Raw genomic sequence first — 22,539 nt, forward strand, 5'->3', positions numbered from 1 at the left:
TCTGAAAGAAATATTAAAGACTATGTTGAATTCATTCATACAACCTCTGTACATTCAGTACATCAGTTGTTATATAAGTATTCAGGTAGGTACTGTGGATTCTCAAGCATTCCTGCTGTTATGGAGGAGTTTCTTGAGGAAATCTGTATCTTTATAATATTCTTTTTAAAAAAGTCTTTATTTATTTAAAAAAAAAAAAAAAAAAAGGATAACACCAATACGGATGAAAAATAAAGAGACAGGGCCAAGGTCCAAAAGGTCCAAAGATCTGATACAAAGACCTAGATTGAATTACTCTAAACAAAGACTTAATTGGTTACAAACCCTAGTGAAAGTGAAAGAAAGTGAAAATGAAGTCGCTTAGTCGTGTCCTACTCTTTGTGACCCCATGGACAGTAGCCTACCAGGCTCCGCCATCCATGGGATTTTCCAGGCAAGAATACTGGAGTGGGCTGCCATTTTTTTCTCCAGGGGATCTTCCCAAACCAGGGATCGAACCTGGGTCTCCTGCATCACAGACAGACGCTTTGCCGTCTGAGCCACCAGGGAAGCCCTAGGATATTCATTTAAAGGGCTGGTGCTAAATCTAAAAATACTTTGGCCTTCTGATGTGAAAAGCTAACTCACTGGAAAAGACCCTGATGTTGGGAAAGACTGAAGTCAAGAGGAGAAGGGGCAAGAGGGGATGAGATGGTTGGATGGCATCACTAACTCAAAGGACATGAGTTTGAGCAAACTCCAGGAGATAGTGAAGGACAAGGAAGGCTGGCATGCAGCAGTTCACAGGGTCGCAAAGAGTTGGACACGACGTAGCGACTGAACAACAAACAACCTAGGATAAATTCAGGAACAAGAGCTCAAGGAAATTAGTTAGAACTCAGATCACCGCTGAGGAGAATCATCTGGCCCCAGGGATGAAGAACAAACGGAGTTTTGGCTCAAGGGGTCCAGTGAGTGTCCACATTGGTCCAAGGATGCCCTAGAATGTTTCCAAGTGAGGAAACATTGGAACCTTGGAACCATCTCAGTAGAAACTCCAGAGGTGTCATAGAACAGGACCGCCCTCAACAGCTGAACCAAGGGGAGTGTGTTGCTGTCAGCCCTGCATTGTACCAGCTGCAGGACAGCAGTTTTACAGTGTTTGAAGTCTTACCTGGGTGAATAATTTTGTAGAATCAAGAAAAACATACGATGGTTCTGCCGTGGTTTTTTTTTTTTTTTTATCACATGAGTAATCATGCTCATAATAGCAGAAACAATGTTCAATATAGAAAATGCAGCTAAGGAAAACTAGTATTAAAAATAATCTGTAACACCATCATCGAGAAATAACACTAGAAACATTTTGATATATTCATGCTCAAATTTTTTATAATATGTCATGTATACTTTTTACTTTTTTTGAAGTACAAAATTATCTTTTTGAAATATTTTTGAACTTTCAGTGTTCATGTTTCTATTTTTATTGATGTATAATTGATTTATAATGCTGTGTTAGTTTCAGGGGACTCAGTTTTATATATATATATGTGTGTGTGTATATATAATATATTCTTTTCAGATTCTTTTCCCTTATAAGTTATTACAAAATATTAAATATAGTTCCCCACACTACACAGTAGGTCCTTGTTGGTTATTTTATATATAGTAAAGAATCCACCTGCAATGTGGGAGACCTGGGTTTGATCCTTGGGTTGGGAAGATCCCCTGGAGAAGGACATGGCAGCCTACTCCAGTATTCTTGCCTGGAGAATCCGCATGGACAGAGGAGCCTGGTGGGCTGCAGTCCATGGTCGCAAAGAGTCAGACACAACTAAGCCACTAAGCACAGTACAATGTGTATACGTTAATCACAAACTCCTAATATATATTTTTAAATGCAAGTATATAGTACATACGTTTGTAACGTCCAAAAGGTAACATTTTAGGTGCCAATATACACAGTTATTCAAAATTGTTAAATGGAGCACAGTCACATATCTGTTAATATCACCATCCATCACTCAACTATCCTTCTGTTATTGGACTTGATAAACAGTGTTTCACTAGAGATTCTACAGCTAAATCCTTGCCAACCACCTTGGATTATTTAGACTAGGTCTCAAAAAGTAAGTTTATGACTTAAAAATATGTGGGCTATTTTCAAATATCTTTTGATTTTGATTTCTAACATCATGCCACAGTGAAAAGAGAACAGACTCTGTATGATCTCAATACCTCTATACCATGAAAATTTTGCACCTTGTTTTCTGTTCCTGGATATATTCCAGTGTCTCCTGGCTCATAATCTATGGAAACTTGAATAGAATGTGTACCCTGCCATTGTGTGAAAATTGTATAAACCTTAGGAATCAGTGAACTAAAATGGACTGGAATGGGTGAATTTAACTCAGACGACCATAATATCTACTACTACAGGCAGGAATCCCTTAGAAGAAATGGAGTAGCCATCATTGTCAACAAAAGAGTCCGAAATGCAGTACTTGGGTGCGATCTCAAAAACGGCAGAATGATCTCTGTTCATTTCCAGGGCAAACCATTCAATATCACAGTAATCCAAGTCTATGCCACGACCAGTAACGCTGAAGAAGCTGAAGTTGAACGGTTCTATGAAGACCTACAAGACCTTTTAGAACTAACACCCCCAAAAGATGTCCTTTTCATTATAGGGGACTGGAATGCAAAAGTAGGAAGTCAAGAAACACCTGAGTTCATTTCAGTTCAATTCAGTTCAGTCGCTCAGTCGTGTCCGACTCTTTGTGACTCCATGAGTTGCAGGACACCAGGCCTCCCTGTCCATCACCAACTCCCAGAGTTTATTCAAACTCAAGTCCATCGAGTCGGTGATGCCATCCAGCCATCTCATCCTCTGTCGTCCCCTTCTCCTCCTGCCCCCAATCCCTCTCAGCATCAGAGTCTTTTCCAATGAGTCAACTCTTCGCATGAGGTAGCCAAAGTACTGCAGTTTCAGCTTTAGCATCATTCCTTCCAAAGAATACCCAGGACTAATCTCCTTTAGAATGGACTGGTTGGATCTCCTTGCAGTCCAAGGGATTCTCAAGAGTCTTCTCCAACACCACAGTTCAAAAGCATCAATTCTTTGGTGCTCAGCTTTCTTCACAGTCCAACTCTCACATCCATACATGACCACTGGAAAAACCATAGGTTTGACTAGATGGACCTTTGTTGGCAAAGTAATGTCTCTGCTTTTCCATATGCTATCTAGGTTGGTCATAACTTTCCTTCCAAGGAGTAAGCATCTTTTAATTTCATGGCTGCAATTCATTATAGGGGACTGGAATGCAAAAGTAGGAAGTCAAGAAACACCTGGAGTAACAGGCAAATTTGGCCTTGGAATACTGAATGAAGCAGGGCAAGGGCTAATAGAGTTTTGCCAAGAGAACGCACTGGTCATAGCAAACACCCTCTTCCAACAACACAAGAGAAAACTCTACACATGGACATCACCAGATGGTCAACATCGAAATCAGATTGATTATATTCTTTGCAGCCAAAGATGGAGAACCTCTATACAGTCAGCAAAAACAAGACCGGGAGCTGACTGTGGCTCAGATCATGAGCTCCTTATTGCCAAATTCAGACTTAATTGAAGAAAGTAGGAAAAACCACTAGACCATTCAGGTGTGCTTCTGCTGCTGCTAAGTCGCTTCAGTAGTGTCCGACTCTGTGCAACCCCATAGACGGCAGCCCACCAGGCTCCCCCAACCCTGGGATTCTCCAGGCAAGAACACTGGAGTGGGTTGCCATTTCCTTCTCCAATGCATGAAAGTGAAAAGTGAAAGTGAAGTCGCTCAGTCATGTCTGACTCTTAGTGACCCCATGGACTGAAGCCTACCAGGCTCCTCTGCCCATGGGATTTTCCAGGCAAGAGTACTGGAGTGAGCTGCCATTGCCTTCTTCGATTCAGGTATGCTGCTGCTGCTGCTGCTAAGTCACTTCAGTCGTTTCCGACTCTGTGTGACCCCATGGACTGTAGCCTACCAGGCTCCTCCGTCCATGGGATTTTCCAGGCAAGAACATTGGAGTGGGGTGCCATTGCCTTCTCCGGATTCTGGTATGACCTAAATCAAATCCCTTATGATTATACAGTGGAAGTGAGAAATAGATTTAAGGGACTAGATCTGATAGTAGAGTGCCTGATGAACTATGGACAGAGGTTCGTGACACTGTACAGGAGACAGGGATCAAGACCATTCCCAAGAAAAAGAAATGCAAAAAAGCAAAATGGCTGTCTGAGGAGGCCTTACAAGTAGCTGTGAAAAGAAGAGAAGCAAAAAGCAAAGGAGAAAAGGAAAGATATAAGCATCTGAATGCAGAGTTCCAAAGAATAGCAAGGAGAGATAAGAAAGCCTTCCTCAGTGATTGATGCAAAGAAATAGAGGAAAACAACAGAACGGGAAAGACTAGAGATCTCTTCAAGAAAATTAGAAATACGAAGGGAACACTTCATGCAAAGATGGGCTAGATAAAAGACAGAAATGGTATGGACCTAACAGAAGCAGAAGATATTAAGAAGAAGTGGCAAGAATACACAGAAGAACTGTACAAAAAAGATCTTCATGACCCAGATAATCACGATGGTGTGATCATTCACCTAGAGCCAGACATCCTGGAATGTGAAGTCAAGTGGGCCTTAGAAAACATCACTACAAACAAAGCTAGTGGAGGTGATGGAATTCCAGTTGAGCTATTTCAAATCCTGGAAGATGATGCTATGAAAGTGCTGCACTCAATGTGCCAGCAAATTTGGAAATCTCAGCAGTGGCCACAGGACTGGAAAAGGTCGTTTTCATTCCAATCCCAAAGAAAGGCAATGCCAAAGAATGCTCAAACTACCCCACAATTGCACTCATCTCACACGTTAGTAAAGTAATGCTCGAAATTCTCCAAGCCAGGCTTCAGCAATACGTGAACTGTGAACTTCCAGATGCTCACGCTGGATTTAGAAAAGGCAGAGGAACCAGAGATCAAATTGCCAACATCCACTGGATCATGGAAAAAGCAAGAGAGTTCCAGAAAACCATCTATTTCTGTTTTATTGACTATGCCAAAGCCTTTGACTGTGTGAATCACAATAAACTGGAAAATTCTTCAAGAGATGGGCATACCAGACCACCTGACCTGCCTCTTGAGAAACCTATATGCAAGTCAGGAAGCAACAGTTAGAACTGGACATGGAACAACAGACTGGTTCCAAATAGGAAAAGGAGTATGTCAAAGCTGTATATTGTCACCCTGCTTATTTAACTTCTATGCAGAGTACATCATGAGAACGGCTGGGCTGGAAGAAACACAAGCTGGAATCAAGATTGCCGGGAGAAATATCAATAACCTCAGATATGCAGATGACACCACCCTTATGGCAGAAAGTGAAGAGGAACTAAAGAGCCTCTTGATGAAAGTGAAAGAGGAGAGTGAAAAAAGTTGGCTTAAAGCTCAACATTCAGAAAACGAAGATCATGGCATCTGGTCCCATCACTTCATGGGAAATAGATGGGGAAACACTGGACACAGTGTCAGACTTTATTTATGGGGGCTCCAAAATCACTGCAGATGGTGACTGCAGCCATGAAATTAAAAGATGCTTACTCCTTGGAAGGAAAGTTATGACCAACCTAGATAGCATATTATAAAGCAATGACATTACTTTGCCAACAAAGGTCCATCTAGTCAAACCTATGGTTTTTCCAGTGGTCATGTATGGATGTGAGAGTTGGACTGTGAAGAAAGCTGAGCACCAAAGAATTGATGCTTTTGAACTGTGGTTTTGGAGAAGACTCTTGAGAATCCCTTGGTCTGCAAGGAGATCCAACCAGTCCATTCTGAAGGAGATCAGCCCTGGGTGTTCTTTGGAAGGAATGATGCTAAAGCTGAAACTGCAGTACTTTGGCTACCTCATGCGAAGAGTTGACTCATTGGAAAAGACTCTGATGCTGGGAGGGATTGGGGGCAGGAGGAGAAGGGGACGACAGAGGATGAGATGGCTGGATGGCATCACCGACTTGATGGACGTGAGTTTGAGTGAACTCCGGGAGTTGGTGATGGACAGGGAGGCCTGGCGTGCTGCGATTCCTGGGGTCGAAAAGAGTCGGACACGACTGAGCAACTGAAATGAACTGAACTGAACTGAACTATTCATGTTGATTGAATTCAGAGTGCTTTTCAGGTCTACTCTATCCTTCTGCTTTCCTGTCCATTCTATTAATTTTTGATTGATATTGAAATTCCAGCTAAAAACCTTAATTTATCTACTTTAAAAATAATTGTAAATATGGTGGAGCTATATGTAACTTTGTTCCATATTTTCCAAGTCTTCTGTAAATGTGTTATTATACACTCATAATTTTAAAAAAATAAAAAAGAAGGGACAAAATAGGCTCATTAAATTAAAGAATAAACAACCCTTGTGAACTTCGACTGACACCTTTTGGAAAGTCAGTTTGCTGCTGGCTATTTGCAGTCTCTGCTTCCAACAGCCCTGGTAACAGCAAAGGAAAGTAAACCCTTTTCTTGGCAGCCGAGGGCATCAGCTTGATGCTATGGTTGGTAAATTTATCTCCGGCGACGATTTCACTGTTAGATAGCAGTTTCTGTGTCAACAAAGGGACCAGCCAAAAGCTGCACCTCTCAACCACAGAAAAAAGAGGTGGTGACATTTCCATCCCTTTCCAACATAAAACTATGTACATGGCAGCTCTGCGAAGAATAAATTTCCATTTATTATATGAATTGTTTTTAAAAATTGTGGCACATTTTATGAAAGCTGACGTGCAACCATTCAAATGAGAATTGTTTCCTTTGTCTAAATGTCATTTTAACAGCACTTCGAGGATGAAAATTCTGGCTAGGCCAGCAGAGGGCGCAGTGCAAGTGCAACCACGGGCGGAGATGCGGCGGCAGAGCTGAGCACCGCTGACTTCTTTGCCACCTACCAAAAAACCCCGGGGACACGCGGAGGCGCGGCAACCAGCCACTTCTGCTACCTGACTTATCATCCGTCCTGGGCGTTGGGGAGTGTGGGGAAAGAGTTTGCATACCAGTCTGTTTCCTGAGGCCACATGTTTAGGTTACTAGGGTGGGATTGGTGTTCGGAGAAAGTGAAAGTCGCTCAGTCGTGTCCGACTCTTCGTGACCCCATGGACTATAAAGTCCATGCAATTCTCCAGGCCAGAATACTGGAGTGGGTTGCCATTCCCTTCTCCAGCGGATCTTCCCAACCCAGGGATCGAACCCAGGTGTCCTGCATGGCAGGCAGATTTTTTACCAGCTGAGCTACCAGGGAAGCCCTGGTGTTTGGAGCAATGGTGTCAAATTAGGAGCATCGTGGGGGTGCAGGTTGGGGGGGGGGGGTGCCGGGGAGGGTCCGTCTTCCTTAGCTGGGCCACCATTTTGGATTGTGGCACGTGGGAAGCTGTCATAGAGGACTGAGACCAGCAGGGTCAATGCACATGCTTCAGCTGGTTCAGAGGGGTGTGGCCAAAGTGGGTATGTTCCATTAAAGGTACCAGTTTGAGATTGAGACGCTGTCCAGGAGCCCCTGGGGTAGAAGCAGATCCTTGGATAAGACCGTGAAGTGAGGGAGGGAAGCCCAGTACTCTGGGAGTGGTTTCCTAGGAGTGAGGACCAAGTCCTAGGAGAGGTCAGTTTGGACCTCTCGAGTCTCTAAATGTGATGAGTTAAATGTCCCAAGCGAATTTATACGGAAACACAGTACGGAAACACAGCACACTAAACTTATGAGCGCTCCCAAGGGAAGAAGGGACAGAAAACTGATACTATTTGTGAAAATTGGGAAAGCTACAAAGGGGTGCATAGATTCAGTGGCCACTTGCAGCAAGGTGCTTGTTACAGGTGGGAATCTCCTGGGAGCAGATGGGGAGAAGGAGTTAACGGTGAAGGATCTTTCCTAGGGAGTATCCTCCAGATTGCGGCTGTGGAAGGAAGGGAAAGACCAGTCCGTTTGTCTCAGGCAAACTAATAGGATGGCCCATAAGATCGCTCTTTGTTGGCTGAAAAGACCAACCTGGAGCCCTTCAGGTTCCCACTTGGAGCCCTTATTGGATTTAAGCCGCCTTGGAGTTGCAGGATCTTGGGTGAGGGGCTCTCTACAACTGAGGCAATCTTTGAAGACAGCAGCAGGTGCCCAGGAAAAACTCTCCTGGCCTCTGGGGCCTGGCGCGGAAGGGGGCAGAAGGAATTAGGCAGCATATCTCTGGGTCCATTGCAATATATTTCCTACATGAGCCCCGGATGTTCTCATTCCCCCTTCTCCCCTAATATCTGCTGGATCGCATGATAGCATGGGGGTGCAGGCTGAGAGGAGGTGAAGAGCCCCACCTAAGAGTCCTGATCGTGCTCCAAGTTATACTCATTTTTATCCCATATTATGGTATAATCACGGAGAAGGCAACGGCAACCCACTCCAGTACTCTTGCCTGGAAAATCCCATGGACAGAGGAGCCTGGTAGGCTGCAATCCATGGGGTCGCTAGGAGTCGGACACGACTGAGCGACTTCACTTTCACTTTTCACTTTCATGCACTGGAGAAGGAAATGGCAACCCACTCTAGTGTTCTTGCCTGGAGAATCCCAGGGACGGGGGAGCCTGGTGGGCTGCCGTCTATGGGGTCGCACAGAGTCAGACACGACTGGAGTGACTTAGCAGTAGCAGCAGCATGGTATAATCAGCACAAACACATAAATACGGGCTCTGTGATGGCGCTGAATTATCCATTCTCTAGAGAAAACACTACAAAATTAATACCAATGGAGTCGAGTATGCAATAAAAACCATGTACGAAAATTATGTGCCAGGGGTTAATAAAAATACCGTATGAGAGTTTCCTGGATCGTGGGACGTTTATTTTCTAAAGGCATGTCCACTCTCCTGCCTCCTTGCGCGTTTGTAATCCCGTGATGTCTTTTTCAGCTCTCGTTAACGAGGACCCGAGGCGGGAGGGGCGAGGAAGCCGGCCCACCCGGCAGGGTCTATGGCCACGTTGGGGTGAAGGGCTGGTCCCCCGCAACAGGCGGCGAGTCCCAGAGCAAGTCGCTTGGACATCGCCGGTGCACGACGGGGGAAATCTTACTCGTCTGGCTCTATACTGATGAACAGGCAGAGGACTCGCCCAGGTAACACCAGGCCACCAAACTCCCAGCGAGCCGCTGCAGACCGCTTCCCACACCCCCACCCCTCCTCCTCCCCTAACCGCTCCCGGGGCACTCCCCGGGCAGGGCGGGGTCGGAAACGAGGGCACGGATTGGCCGGGAGGGAGAGACGCCACCTGTTTGAAAGGCCCAATCAGAGGTCGATATTTCAAGAAACAGCCAATGGGAGATTTGAGGGGCGTGTCGGAAGGGCTATTTGAATCGCTACGCGGGCCGCTGTTCCTAGTTCGGCTTCCTGCTGGGGTGGGGCTCTGGTCTGCGCGCCATGGAGGGCGAGGTCCTGTCGGAGGACGAGCTGCTGATGAAGCTCCGGGACAGCCGCTGCCGCTTCCAGAGGCGCATGCAGCAGCTGATAGAGAAGGTGCGTCCCCTCCCGCTGGCGGGATGGAGGGGGAAGGAGGAGGGGCGGGAGGAGGAGGCAGGGACCGTGGGGCAGAGGGACTGGTCGGGGTGGGGGACCGAGGGGTTGGGGTGGGGGTGGGGGGGGTGCTTCGGGGCTCCGTAGACTTACAGCCTCGCGCTGGCGCCTTCTCAGCCCGGGTCAGGGGTTCCTCTCCGCCCTCCCATATGATGGGATGCCCCTTCTTCCTCTCCCGCAGTACAACCAGCCCTTTGAGGACGGCCCGGTGATTCAGATGTCCACGCTGACCTACCAGACGCCCCAGGGTACGAATCAGCACCCCCACCCCCAGCCTTTCTGAATTATTTATGGTTAAGTGTGTAACTGGAATAGTGTCTTAATAGAGTTTGGAATGCTGTCCCTGCTCTTTTGAGAATAAACCTGTTCACCTAATAAGCATTAATACATCTCTAGTTCCCTTGAACCTATCAATCACTTAAATTACTTATTTCCAATAGTTATTTATGAAGACAGAATTCCGATGACACATAGATGCATTCTGGTTAAAAATGCCCTTGTCTGGGTTTAGCATCCCGGCTGATCATTTAATAGCCATCTCAGCTTGGGCTATTGCTTTAGCCAGGTTGTGAGTTGGTTTCTTCATCTGTAAAGTGGAAAGATAGTGACAGGAACAGCTGCTTGGCTAGATATTGTGACATTTACAGGAGATGGAGCCTGGCACTAGTGAACACTCTATTGACTGTTATTTGACCTGTTTAACTTGAGGTTCTGAGTACTTTGGAATTTGACCTGCATCCAAGGAGAAGGAGCCATCCTGTTTAATGCTTGATGTTGCAAACAGACTTAAATCATGGATTCTTTTGGGTAAATACCTGGGAAAATTTGCACTGGGTGAGGTCAGTGTCTATCATTCAGCCTTGTGCGTGCGTGCTGAGTCGCTTCAGCCATGTCCGACTCTTTGAAACCCTGTGGACTGTAGCCCGCCAGGTTTCTTTGTCCATGGGATTCTCCAGGCAAGAATACTGGAGTGGGTTGCCATGCCATCCTCCAGGGGATCTTCCCGACCCAGGGACTGAACCCACGTCTCCTGTGTCGCCTGCATTGTGGGCAGATTGATTACCGCTGAGCCACCCAGGAAGCCCTTCAGCCTTATTACTGACTCAATTTTACCTACTAATGAAAGCAAATCTCAGACCCAGTTCTGCTGTACACTGGACAGACAGACACAAATCAGTTCCTAATGAAATGGAATCCTGGCTCTGCTTTCTTAGCTGGACCAGCCACACCCTAAGTGAAAAGTTTTTATAGACAAGCTAATGTATTCCAACGGTAAGTTTTTTTGTTCATCTGGCCTGTGTCTAACCTTAAGGCTGGACACAGGAGTATGTAGAAATCATCCCTAAGTGTGCTATCAATAGGCTTTAGTGTGTTCTCTTGACTTGTTTATGGAAAGATGGGCAGTGTCTGAAATATTTTGGTCAATCCACGAATCTTAAACATCACTAATTTCACCAGTGAAAACTCATTTCCAACTCCAGTTAGATAAGAACAAGAACGGTAGCCAAAGCAGGAAGCACTTATGTGGAAGACCTCCTGGAGAGCTTGTACAGATTCACTGACAGTGATGCTAAATGTGGATTCCGTGGTTCTTTGTTCCTACAACCTTCTTGCTGATGGGAGCACAGGTCCCCTGACCTGTAGTTTTCCCTGAAGAGGTACTCAGGGAGTGGTCTTCCTGATTACGTGCTAGCTCACCACCCTTGCAGGGTGAATTCCTGTAATTTAAAGCAAGTTCCAATCTACACAGTAGGGTAGGCTTCTAACAGTCACAGGTTTTTGATTCTCAACAACCCTGCAGGGTAGGCACTATTAGGATCATTTTTTCATAGAAGAGAGTCCAGCAGAGAGAAATCAAGGAACTTGCACGTGTCACTCAGCCAAAGTAGCAAAGATCTGATTTGAGTCCAAGCATCTCTGCCAGGGGTCACTCTGTTCTGGAAAGGCCAAAAGGCATAGTAGAGAGTCACTCCTCCCGGGTTCACAGCCGGGCCATACCATTCGGGCTAATAGCCTGGGCTGGTTATTTCACTTTCTCCTTGCCTCTGTCTCCATCTATACAGTGAACTTGGTGAGTGTCTATCCAAAGGAATTAGGAGTAGCATACAAGGCATGTGTCTGTGAATTGTGAATGCTGAATGCGGTGTACTTGGAGAAGATTTAGACTAGAGCCTGGACCAGTGAGCACCAAGTGAATCTTTGCTGCTGTTATCAACAACCATCTCAAGCCTTGCAACTCAATGATCCATTCTTTATTCATTTGAATTTACCTAGGAGCCCGTGGAGGTCTGGGGAGTATCTTGCCCAGATTCTGCTGGCTAGTGAGTGCAGGGTTCCAAAACTCGGCGTTTACTCCTGTGCCTGTGACTTGTTCTACAATGTGTAGGTCGCCCCAAGAAAGCACTTATTCTGTCCATGGAGTAGAAAGTTTGCCCTTGGAAAGTGCCTTCAGTATCTCTCTCTCTCTGTAGTATATAGATTGCTCTCAATACATGTGTTTTGAGGACAGCGCTTGGCATACATACGTTCCTTGTTTCTGTTTCATTTCTGGCTTAATCCTGGGTTCAACGAGCTGCTCCCTACAGGCAGGAGAGATTTTCGTTCATGATAAATTTGTCTGGTGTGGATTTTTGAAATCTCACAGAGATGAGATTTTCCTCTTTGAGACTTTCAACCTCATGAAGATGAGAAACAAGAGAATGTCAGTAATGTGGTTTGGTTAGATCTCCGTCTAATTAGATCTTTCCTTTGCCTGTCCCTTAGGTTTTCTTTGAGTACAAATTAAGCTGAAGCTCAGTGTTCATGATGACTTAAATGGTAATTACTATTTGTTTTTTTAAGGATTGCGAATTTGGGGTGGAGGACTAGTGAAGAGAAGCACAGGACACATGCAGGTATTTAATGTCAAGTTTTATTGCCAGCATGCCTTGCTGGAGAGGACGGTTGATGTGAATAAAGGTGGAGATGAGCTGGAGCTGCACCCAGGGGCCACTGGGGTGCGTTGTTCCATGGTTTCCCCACCTTGTGTTTTCAGTCGCTCAGTTGTGTCCGACTCTTTGCAACCCTGTGGACTGTAGCCCCCCAGGCTCCTCCACCCATGGGGATTCCCCAGGCAAGAATACTGGAGTGGGTAGCCTATCCCTTCTGCAAGGGAACTTCCCAACCCAGGAACTGAACTGGGGTTTCCTGCATTGCAGGCGGACTCTTTTAGGGTCTGAGCCACCACGGAAGCCCCTTTCTCATGTTAACCACCCTGATTTCTTGTGTGTAAGGATTTACTGAGACGCATGTCTTCTGCTGCAACTGTGACGCTTCCAGACACAGGACAGCTCCGGAAACTCCATCAGGTCCCATTTCTTCCGAAGCAAAGGCAGTGACCTCCCCAGACAGGGTTCACAGACATCGAGGAGGTGATGCCCCAGGGCCGCCCTTAAAGGGACAGGCCTCGCCATGTTCTCACTCCTGCCCTTGCAAGGCTAGGTGGCCTAAAAGATTTTAGCCAATCTGGCATCTTGAATTCTCAAATTTCCCTAACAAGAGCCCATCCATGGCATTAGTTATGGTTACTAGAAAGGCTTGGAGAAAGGGATGGCAATCCACTCCAGTATTCTTGCCTGGAGAATCCCATGGACAGAAGTCTGGCAGGCTACAGTCCATGGGCTCACAAAAAGTTGGACACGGCTGAGCGACTAATGCAATGCAATACAACTACCAAGGCTGGTGGGCAGATCAGGCTCTCGGGGGCGGGTGGGGAGTGTACCACCTCCTTCCAAAAAAAAGGACTTCCACCCTGCAGGCTGGGTCCTGGTCAGGACAGCTGACCGCCCTGTAGCTGGAGTTCAGCTGGAAGGTGGCTCCATATGCCAGGGTCCCACCCACGCTGAAGCTTTTAAATGAATTGTAGGTCTCACGATGTGGAGGTCAAGCCACTGTTAAGATTAAAAGTCACAGAAAGTCCCCCAGGGGCCTCTGGAATTTCCAGCTTCTACCTGAGGGTCTGGGGACCGTGCTATCCTGTTTGGTTTGGGCCCTGAGCTCACCGCTATGCCAGGGCCGAGCTGGACCTGGTCACTCTCACTTTCCTGCTCCCATCAGTCACCATCCAAGTGGTTTCTGAGACAGCAGCCCTGGGTACCACCAGAGGAAGACAGCTCTGTTCCTTCTCCAAGGGGAAGCTCAACTATCTGCTAGGAGTCTTGAGGCCTTAGATGCTGGAATGTTCTAAAAGAGAAGCCCCCGGAAAGCTGCCTTTTCTCTCATACACTAAAGGTGGGGATCGGAGGTGTTTTACTTGACATTTGCTTTGAAATACGTTATGTCTGAACCAAGCTTATCTTATTAAGGGCTCTCCGGTGAAGATGGATGGCAGGACAGATGGGTCCGTGCGAGTCCCAGCCGGAGATCTTGAGCTTCCCCCTCCTGACACACCAGCCGACGGTGAGTGGTCCTGGTGCTGGAAAGCTGTATTGGGGTGTGGGGGCTGATGGGGGGATGTGTCTCTGTCTGCCTCCACCTCCAAGTCTAGGCTCCTCACTCCAAGTCTATTTGAAAAACTAAAACCTCTGAAAAGTCCCTTGGTTCCTTTTCAACTCACCTAGGGAGCCGTCTCACTCACAGTTACGTCACGCTGCTGGACGCAGAAAGACTCCGGAGATGTTTGCTCGTGGGTGTCATTGCTTTACCAGCATTAATCCAGATTTCAACTCCGTAAAGCCTTAGGTCCGTGAATTCCCTGGGCTCCTTAATATAATTAGGTTCTTAAGTTGAACTGTCCAGGTGTCCAGCCACCCATGACTATTAGAATTCATTTAAAATGAAGTCAAATTTAAAATGCAGTTCCCAGCCTCACTAGCCATATTCCAAGTGTTCAGCCGCCACGTGTGGCTCGTGGCTGCCATACTGGACAGCAGGGGGGACTTTTCCATCATTGCAGAAAGTTCTATTAGACGGTGCTGGCCTACAGGCACTCAACTTTCAGGATGAGAGGCCATCGAAAGAGCAGAGGTTTTACAAAAAGCTGCTTTCCCTGGTGTCCCTGACTCGGGGCATATTCCTGTTCTGATGGCTTCTCTGCGTGGCCACAGATGACTGCGTCCCTGTTACAAGGGGCCGCTTGAAGCAACAGGAGTTTTCACAGCAGTATATACTCAAGTAATGCCAAAACTATCCTTAGGAGAAAATATACATGCTTTCTTAAGACATTCTGATGGAAATTTCCTCTTTTGCTTCTAGATTCAAAAAGCAGTGATGCTGATACAACTTTCTTCCAGGGAGAAGTGATTGCTGGGAACTTAATGGTGAGCCCTGTCTTTTGTTAACGAAGGGACGGAGTTGGGGCTTAGGGACAGGTGAACATTCTAGTGACCCGCATGTTCCTCCAGGCCCGCTTCTGAGGCTCACTCTTTGCTAACGCCACCCCTCAAGTCTCAGCACCCCCCATGCAGATCCCCTAAGGCAGCAAGTTGCCCCTTCTCAGGTTAGCACTTACGGCCCAGGATCGAGCCTGTCTTACCGGGCCTTTGTCAATGTTGAGTGCTGCTCTGCACACAGAACAAGCCCAGCTGTGGTTCCCAGCACGCCTTTGGCCTGGACAAACCTCGCCGTGTGGAGAGCTGGGTTCTAGGTCGGTCGTACCCCGTAGAGATGCTGTCACAGGGGAGGTGCTCTGTGGACTGTTTCCGGGTCAGCCCTCGGGATAGACGAGACGCACAGGACAGAATCCACCCAAGTCTCTAACCTGCCCTCCGGGTCAGATGCTAGAACAGCTGGCGTGTGGCTTTCCTCTAAACTCACTCCTTTTGAGAGGTTTCCCATGCACCCAGGTGTGACCTGTCATGTCAAACTAGAATCGGGGGGTGGCCCTGGGCGAGGAGAGGGCTGCTTTTAGAGGTATTTTGTCGGAGTGGTAGTGAAGGGGAGTAGGCAGTCGAGGTGCCAGCCTTTCCCTGGGGTATTAATGTTCCGCCCACACCAGCTGCAGCCCCGGCCCTGACTCCTCACCCCCGCCCCCGCCCCCGGTGCACATCGGAGACCGAGGCCCCTATTTCCAATGCACAGCAGGTGAGGGGCAGGAGAGGCCACCGTCCCTGTCCCCTGAGTCGGACAGTGAACTTCTTTTGTTGTTGTTTTTTCTTTTCTGATTTTGTATTTTGGATGCGGCACATGGGATCTTAGTTCCCTGACCAGGGATCGAACCCATACCCCGTGCAGTGGAAGCACAGAGTCTTAACCACTGGACTGCGGGGAAGCCACTGAACTTCTTGTCTGGTAGACGCAGCAGCTGGGATTGGCCCTAGCAGTTGTGTCCAAAACTCACCTAAGATTATTGATTCTTTTTTTTTTTCTGATGCTAGTCATATTGTCAAAAACTTCTCCAAACTGGTATGTTTTGTTTTTCTATTTCCTTTTGAATTGGTCCCACTGGGTAAATTCCCTAAAGCTGGATCCCAGGTCAGGTAGATTTTCAGAGGGGCTGGAACACTCTGTACTGATAACAGCGGGAAGTGCAGAAGTGACTTTGAGGAACTCCATGTAAACACATATACATTGCTGACTGTGCCAGTACATTCCCGAATCCCAGAGCTCAGCCATGCCCAACAGCACTCACAGATACTGACTTCTGTCTTGGTGTCAGCCTGCAGTGCCCTGGAGCCCTTCGAAAAATGAGCTGAGAAGGAAGTACTTGACGCAAGTGGATATCCTACTGCAGGATGAAGGGTGTTTGGAGGTAATGTGTCCCTGAGTGTGTCCTCAGAGCAAACTGTAGGCTAGAGACCCAGTGAGGTGTGATTATGTCTGGTTTACTCCAGAGCCTGTAAAGACCATCTCAGTTTCCAAACTCTTTGGCTCACAGCCTCCCCGACGCCTGCTCTTCCTGAGTAGACACTCCGGGTCCCCTCAGGCAGCGGAATCGGCTGCCCACCATGTTCTGGGCTGCTCACAGGGTCCACTAGGGCCCCAGCCCTTGGGCAGAGGGTTTTGAAGCTGCACAATTCATCCCGGTTCGGTCATGCTCCATCTGTGGTTGGGGAGCAGTTCCTGTGGGCTTGATACTGGGGGATGGGGCGGCCAGAGCTGACGCTTCGCAAAGCCTTTGTTAAAGTCATTTGCTTTGGCTTCCCTGGTAGCTCAGATGGTAAAGCATCTGCCTCCAATGTGGGAGAGCTGGGTTCGATCCCTGGGTCAGGAAGATCCCCTGGAGAAGGAAATGGCAACCTACTCCAGTACTCTTGCCTGGAAATATCCCATGGACAGAGGAGCCTGGTAGGCTACAGTCTGTGGGGTCGCAAAGAATCAGACACGACTGAGCGACTTTTCTGTTTTCTTTTTGTTAAAGTCATTTGCTTTAGTTTCAGTGTGCTGGTTACGGAGAGGGAAAGGACACCCATGTGACCCTGGCCCCATCATTGGCCTTGCCCACCAGACCTGCCCAGGGTAAGTGCGACATAGAAGCAGACCATTCACTTTCAGAAGCTTGACAGCGCCTTAGCTGGGCACCATCCGCCACCCCACCCCCGTGTTTGCTGGGCACGTTTCATCACCGTGAACTGTCAGAGACACGTGCGCGTCGTAGGTGCATTATTACCAAGAAAGGAAGGCCCCTTTGCTGGCATTCTTCTATAAAACAGGCTGAACTCTGTCCCTTCTGTTTCCTTTTTTCCCCTTACTTTATTCTTCCCAACATGCTTTTCCTTCTAACTTTTCCAGAATCAGTAAGAACTCATGGACTTTTTTTTAATTCACATATTGGAATCTATTCTCCATTTTCAACTCACGTTCAGCCTGGAGGAGCCCCTTCCACTCTGGCTTTGGATCTTCTGACCTGTCCCCAGGGGTTCTGAGCCCTTCACCCCCACCCTGACTCCAGAGTGGCCTCCCTCCTCCTTGACAGTGGTGCTCATTTGGTTGGTCACAAAGCACCAAGCAGCTTCAGAATCACAGCACCTGGTATAGACTCTACTCGACAATGAGCCAAAGAAGGTTCTGGATCTCCAAGCAGCGTTTTTATCCTCAGACCTTGTCCCACAGGGGGACCATGTTCAGGGTTATTTGGATTCTATTTTCTCTTCTGATTGTTGTCAGTTTGACAGAGAGATAGGGTCATTTTTCCCTCCTATGTTCATCTTTAGAGTTATCCTCATCTTTGTTGGTTTGATTTCACTTTTTTAATATATAAAACATTTAACATGATGCAAAAGTCAAAGCTGTGCGAAGAGCTGTATTCAGGAGGCCTGTGTTTTTCTCCGGCTTTCCCACTGACTCAGCTGTAAAGAATCTGCCTGCCGATGCAGGAGATGTGGGTTCAGTCCCTGGGTCGGGAAGATGCCCTGGAGAAGGAAATGGCTACCCATGCCAGTATTCTTGCCTGGGAAATCCCATGGACAGAGGAGTTTAGTGGGTTACAGCCCATGGGGCCACAAAGAGGCAGGCACGACTGAGCGACTAAGCAACAACAAATCCCTTCCCCACACACTCCTGTCGGCAGGCAAGGTCAAGAAAACCATTTCTAAACCGTCATACAGGGAAGAAAGACTCCTTTTAGGAAGGTCAATGGACAGTGAATTGTTTTGATAGCTAGAAAAAAAATCTCTGAGAAGAATCTATTCCCAAATATTTGTGAAATTTTGTTGCTTTTATTTTTTTTGTATTGCTTTAAAAAAAAAATCACAATGTTATACTCCTGAAACTAACATAATGTTATATGTGAATTATATCTCAGTTAAAACTAATAACTTTTTTAAAAAACCCATGCTGGTCATGATCCAGCCTTCATTTCCCTGATCTCTGTGTGTGAAAGTGTCAGTCGCTCAGTCGTGGCCAAGTCTCTGTGACCCCATGGACTATAGCCCGCCAGGCTCCTCTGTCCATGAGATTCTCCAGGCAAGAATACCAGAGTGGGTTGCCACGCCCTCCTCCACAGGATCTTGCTGACCCCAGGCTTGAACCCTGGGTCTCCAGCGTTGCAGGCAGATTCTTTGTCACGGGAGCCACCCAGGGAAACTGATCTCTGCATGTGGATGGCTGTGAATGGTCATGCGGCTTTGCCTTGTGTGTGTGTTTCTCCAGGATACTGCAAGGACATCTCTGAAGACCGCCCTGGTGGTCCACTCCAGCCACCTCCATCACCCAGGGAGGGTGACGCCTCTCACTCCTGCTCAGCAGGCCAGGCCATGATGCCGAGGGGTGACGGCATCCCCTTACACGGGACCGGTGGCGGCAGCTTCTCAAGCAGCCCCTGCTCCAAGGGGGAGGACGTGTGCAACGCGACGCTCAGCGACCTGTACGCAGGCATGCTGCACTCCATGAGCCGGCTGCTGGGCGCCAGGCCCTCCTGCATCATCTCCACCAAGACGCTCATCGGCCAGAACTGGAGCTTCAGGCGGAGGCACCGGTGTAAGGGCAGAATGAACAGAACAAGCTGCCGAGGAGGGGGGCGCTCTCGGCGGAGCCCCCGGGAGAGACGTCCACCCTGCTCCGAGCCCCTGGAGGATGCAGGGACCTTAAGAGATCGTAGGAACTTGCCCGATGTTTCTGCGCCTAAGACAGATTTAAAATCAGGAAGGGCTCTTCTCAAAGTAAACAAACCCCAGATCCATACATTCACTCCACCTTGGAAGGAGCTTCAGGGAATGCCCCAGAAGCATTCATCATTGACTTACTTAGACTCCAAAGTGCTGTCTCCTCTTGATCAGGAAAACAGATTCGTGACCTTAAAGTGGTTGATTTCTCCTGTAAAAATAGCTTCCAGACCCAGAATCCTACGGGGCCAGGCGGGGAGTCGTTTTAAGGAAATTGAGATCAAATTTGACAAGCTTCATCAGGAGTATTGCTTGAGTCCTGGGAAGCAGCTCAGCCTGACTTACCCACCTGGCTCGGCTGTGGATGTGTACCGAGGTGGTCCCACGAGCCCTGGTAGCCCCCAAGGCTTAGAAGCCCACAGGCTGAGCAGCCCTCTCTGCAAATCAAAAGCTAAGAGGTTGAGTGAGGCCTCTGAAGGCCTGGGCAGAAGATCCATCAGAGTGGGTAGCTGCCTGCCGAAGAGTGAGTCCTTCCCCTCACTTTCAAAGACCAACCCCACCTGCAGCGCGGGCCGCCCAGAGCAGACTGTTGACCTTGTTTGTCTAGGAAGTGATTCGGGAAAGTTTCAGGAATCGGTATCACTCAGCAAAGCCATTTCAGTACCCAGGGTACAACCTCTAGGCTTTGCCAGGGATCGCTACGATGATATTAAAGAAAAATTTGACAAGCTTCATCGGCAGTATTGCCAAAAGTCGCCTCAGCAGACACAGGCGCCTTCAGATAAAGCACGTGCGGGAGTTCGATATCAAAAAGAAGGCTTCTCAGTGAAGTTCAACCCAGACTCTGGCTGTCGGGGTCCCCCAAGCCTGTCATCCTCACCCCAGCAGAGTGTAAAAAGCCCCCTGGCTTCCAACACAGTTGGGGCCCCTCCATCCATGGACGTTGCTCTTGCTGCTGGGTCGGGCCATCAGGTCCCCACAAAGCGATGCCGATTATCAGACCCTCAGGTGTGCGGAGAGGGGGCCAGACCCTGGAGTTTCTCACCTGTGGGCAGAGCCATGCCAAGGCCCGGGGAGGAGGTCGACTCTTAAAGCCCAAATGGGAAGAGAAGAAGGTGCGTTTCCCTTTGCTGAATGTGGGTGTTTGACAACTCTTAGGTGTTAATTTTCCAAATGTTCTCCCAAATTCTTTTCCTTCCTCTAACATCAGCATTTTTACACATTTCCCACTGGAATGCACTTTGGGGGTATTTCTAAAAAGTGTCCCTTAAGACGCTATCCGTCCACGGCAAACTGTCATTTCCAGCTTCTTTATCTCACACTCAGAAAATTGCTGTTGGGCGTGAAACGGATCTGGGAGTTGATGCCTCTCTGCTCACATGTCACTGCTTTGTGAGAACAGAGTAGGAGCCAGCCCGCAGAGAGCCCGCAGCCTCCTGCCCTCCACATCGAAGCCCGTCTGAGCCCCTACCTCGGCCTCGGTTTAGCTTGTGCACGTCCCTTAAGCTGAAGCTTTCTGCTGTCTGCACCATTTTCTCCAGAGACAAGCTGGGGTGGGGGTGGACAGGCTGCTGTGAGTTCCTAAACTTCCTCAGGTGGGAGCCACCTTCCCCAGAGAGCATTCCAGTGCACCACACGTGGGGTCCTGACAACGCATCTAAGTCCGCGTCGCTCCGCAGGCTGATGGGACCTGACTGGGTTTGGTTTGGCAGCTCCTTCCAGAACTACGATACAAACATGCTTAACTGTTTTCTGTATTTTCTTCTTCTTTCAGTTCAGTTCAGTTGCTCAGTCATGTCCAACTCTTTGTGACCCACATGTACTGCAGCAAGCCAGGTTTCCCTGTCCATCACCAATTCCTGGAACTTGTTTAAACTCATCTCCATCGACTCAGTGATGCCATCCAACCATCTCATCCTCTGTCATCCCCTTCTCCTCCCACCTTCAGTCTTTCGCAGCATCAGGGTCTTTTCAGGGCCATGAGTCAGTTCTTCACATCAGGTGGCCAGTCTTGGAGCTTCAACTTCAGCATCAGTCCTCCAATGAGTATTTAGGACTGATTTTGATTGACTGGTTGGATCTCCTTGCAGTCCAGGGGACTCCCTACTTAATATTCTCTGCTAAATATTATATATTTATTGAGGAAAAGGACCAAATCTTCCTGAGCTGTGAGCCCAAACTCCATGCACCAGGCTGTGTTGATCCCTTTTTACACCTTCTTTCTTTAAGCCCCACTTGAACCCTTTGTTTAGATAAGCTCTGTCCAATGGGCGGTGCTAGTTCATCTTTTTATAAATAAGGAAATGTGGTCTTGAGTGTGTGTGTTCCAGCTGTGCCAGGTCTTATTTGCAGCATGAGAGTACTTACTTGCGGCACATGGAATCTTAGCCCCCCCCACCAGGGATTGAACTGGGTCTCCAGCATTGGGAGTGTGGAGTCTTAGCCTCTGGGCCACCAAGGAAGTCCCCAAGGAAACGTAGCGTTAACTCCTGAATCCGTGCAGGCATGCATGGCTGGGCCAGGATTTGAAAGCCCATGGTCTTAACCGCCAGTTTGCGTTGCCTGCTTGAGAAACTACCGTTACTATTGTTCCTTTACATTCCTTCAGGTATTTATAATGACTCAAATATTCATGTACATTCAATGGAGTAAATATATCTTCCCCTGGAAAAGAGAATGGCTACCCACTCCAGGATTCTTGTTTGGAGAATCCCATGGGCAAAGGAGCCTGGTGGGTTCCATGGTTTTGCAAAGTTGAACACAACTGAATGACTAACACAAATAACAGTTAAGTTTTGGGGGGCTGGCATTGGGAATTCTAGTGAAATTGAACTGAATTTTTTTTTTCCCCTAGAGGAAAGAATGACACATCTTTCAGGATGGAAGAGACAAATGATTTCGTGTCAGAAAAACTCAAAGCTGAAAATCTATTGCCAAGTTATTTTGGAGTATTCCCTCTGCACTAACTGATTTTTGTGTATTTTTTAATTCTCAAGAAAATCCGAGAACTTGCTTCACTTATCTGTCCTTCAAAGCAAATTTCAATGAAATTGGTTCCATTGACGTGACTCTGGATTTTTGGAAATTATTTGAATAAAGTTGCTCAAATAAAGTTTTAATGTTATCGTTTACAGGCCTATTTTTCTCATATTTTCTTTGTTAAATTTACACGTGACCAGAAATCCTCCTTTACCTTTCCTATTTCCTCAGAGAAGTTTTTTCTGAAACCTAGTTTTAAGCCCTAGAAAGAAAGTCCAGCTGCTTAGCCTTTTAAATTCAGGCCAGCAGGACTTGGCATCTTCCGTATTTGTTATTGCTATTCAGTCGCTAAGTCATGCCCAACTCTTTGCAACCCAATGGGCTGCAGCACAGCAGCCTTCCCTGTCCCCCACTGTCTCCCAGTGGAAGTCGCTCA

The 22,539-nt window shown here is 47.6% G+C and overlaps 1 protein-coding gene and 1 non-coding gene across 6 annotated transcripts; one reads left to right on the top strand and one right to left on the bottom strand.

Moving 5' to 3' along the window:
• Positions 1-477: 477 nt before the first annotated feature.
• Positions 478-549, bottom strand: TRNAH-GUG (transfer RNA histidin (anticodon GUG)). The gene has a single exon. It is a non-coding gene; the product is annotated as a tRNA-His (tRNA).
• An 8,819-nt stretch (positions 550-9,368) lies between these two features.
• HJURP (Holliday junction recognition protein) lies at positions 9,369-22,253 on the top strand. Of its 5 annotated transcripts, none has more exons than XM_086377036.1 (9): positions 9,369-9,549; positions 9,788-9,854; positions 10,315-10,413; positions 13,950-14,043; positions 14,839-14,903; positions 16,241-16,333; positions 16,956-17,040; positions 18,673-20,239; positions 21,979-22,253. In XM_086377036.1, the coding sequence occupies exons 3-8, from the start codon at positions 10,378-10,380 to the stop codon at positions 20,214-20,216; spliced, it is 1,917 nt and encodes a 638-aa protein (XP_086233162.1). In that variant the 5' UTR covers positions 9,369-9,549; positions 9,788-9,854; positions 10,315-10,377; the 3' UTR covers positions 20,217-20,239; positions 21,979-22,253. The 5 variants fall into 5 exon arrangements, with proteins under 5 accessions (XP_086233162.1, XP_086233161.1, XP_086233151.1 ...); XM_086377035.1 differs by lacking the exon at positions 10,315-10,413 and adding an exon at positions 12,448-12,500 and having other exon boundaries at positions 9,393-9,549; positions 20,904-22,253; XM_086377025.1 differs by lacking the exon at positions 10,315-10,413 and adding an exon at positions 12,448-12,500 and having other exon boundaries at positions 9,393-9,549.
• The last annotated feature ends 286 nt before the right edge of the window (positions 22,254-22,539 follow it).

This window comes from Bos grunniens, chromosome 3 (genome assembly GCF_055505025.1).
Source record: "Bos grunniens cultivar Pamir isolate PY7600 chromosome 3, Bosgru_T2T1.0, whole genome shotgun sequence".
NCBI lineage: Eukaryota > Metazoa > Chordata > Mammalia > Artiodactyla > Bovidae > Bos > Bos grunniens.

Excerpts from the sequence above, each read along its gene's own strand:
- HJURP (XM_086377035.1), top strand. The coding sequence starts at position 9,454 with ATGGAGGGCGAGGTCCTGTCGGAGGACGAGCTGCTGATGAAGCTCCGG. Across the intron at positions 9,550-9,787 it reads TGCAGCAGCTGATAGAGAAG|TACAACCAGCCCTTTGAGGA; the intron begins GTGCGTCCCCTC and ends CCTCTCCCGCAG. Across the intron at positions 17,041-18,672 it reads GCCCACCAGACCTGCCCAGG|GATACTGCAAGGACATCTCT; the intron begins GTAAGTGCGACA and ends GTGTTTCTCCAG.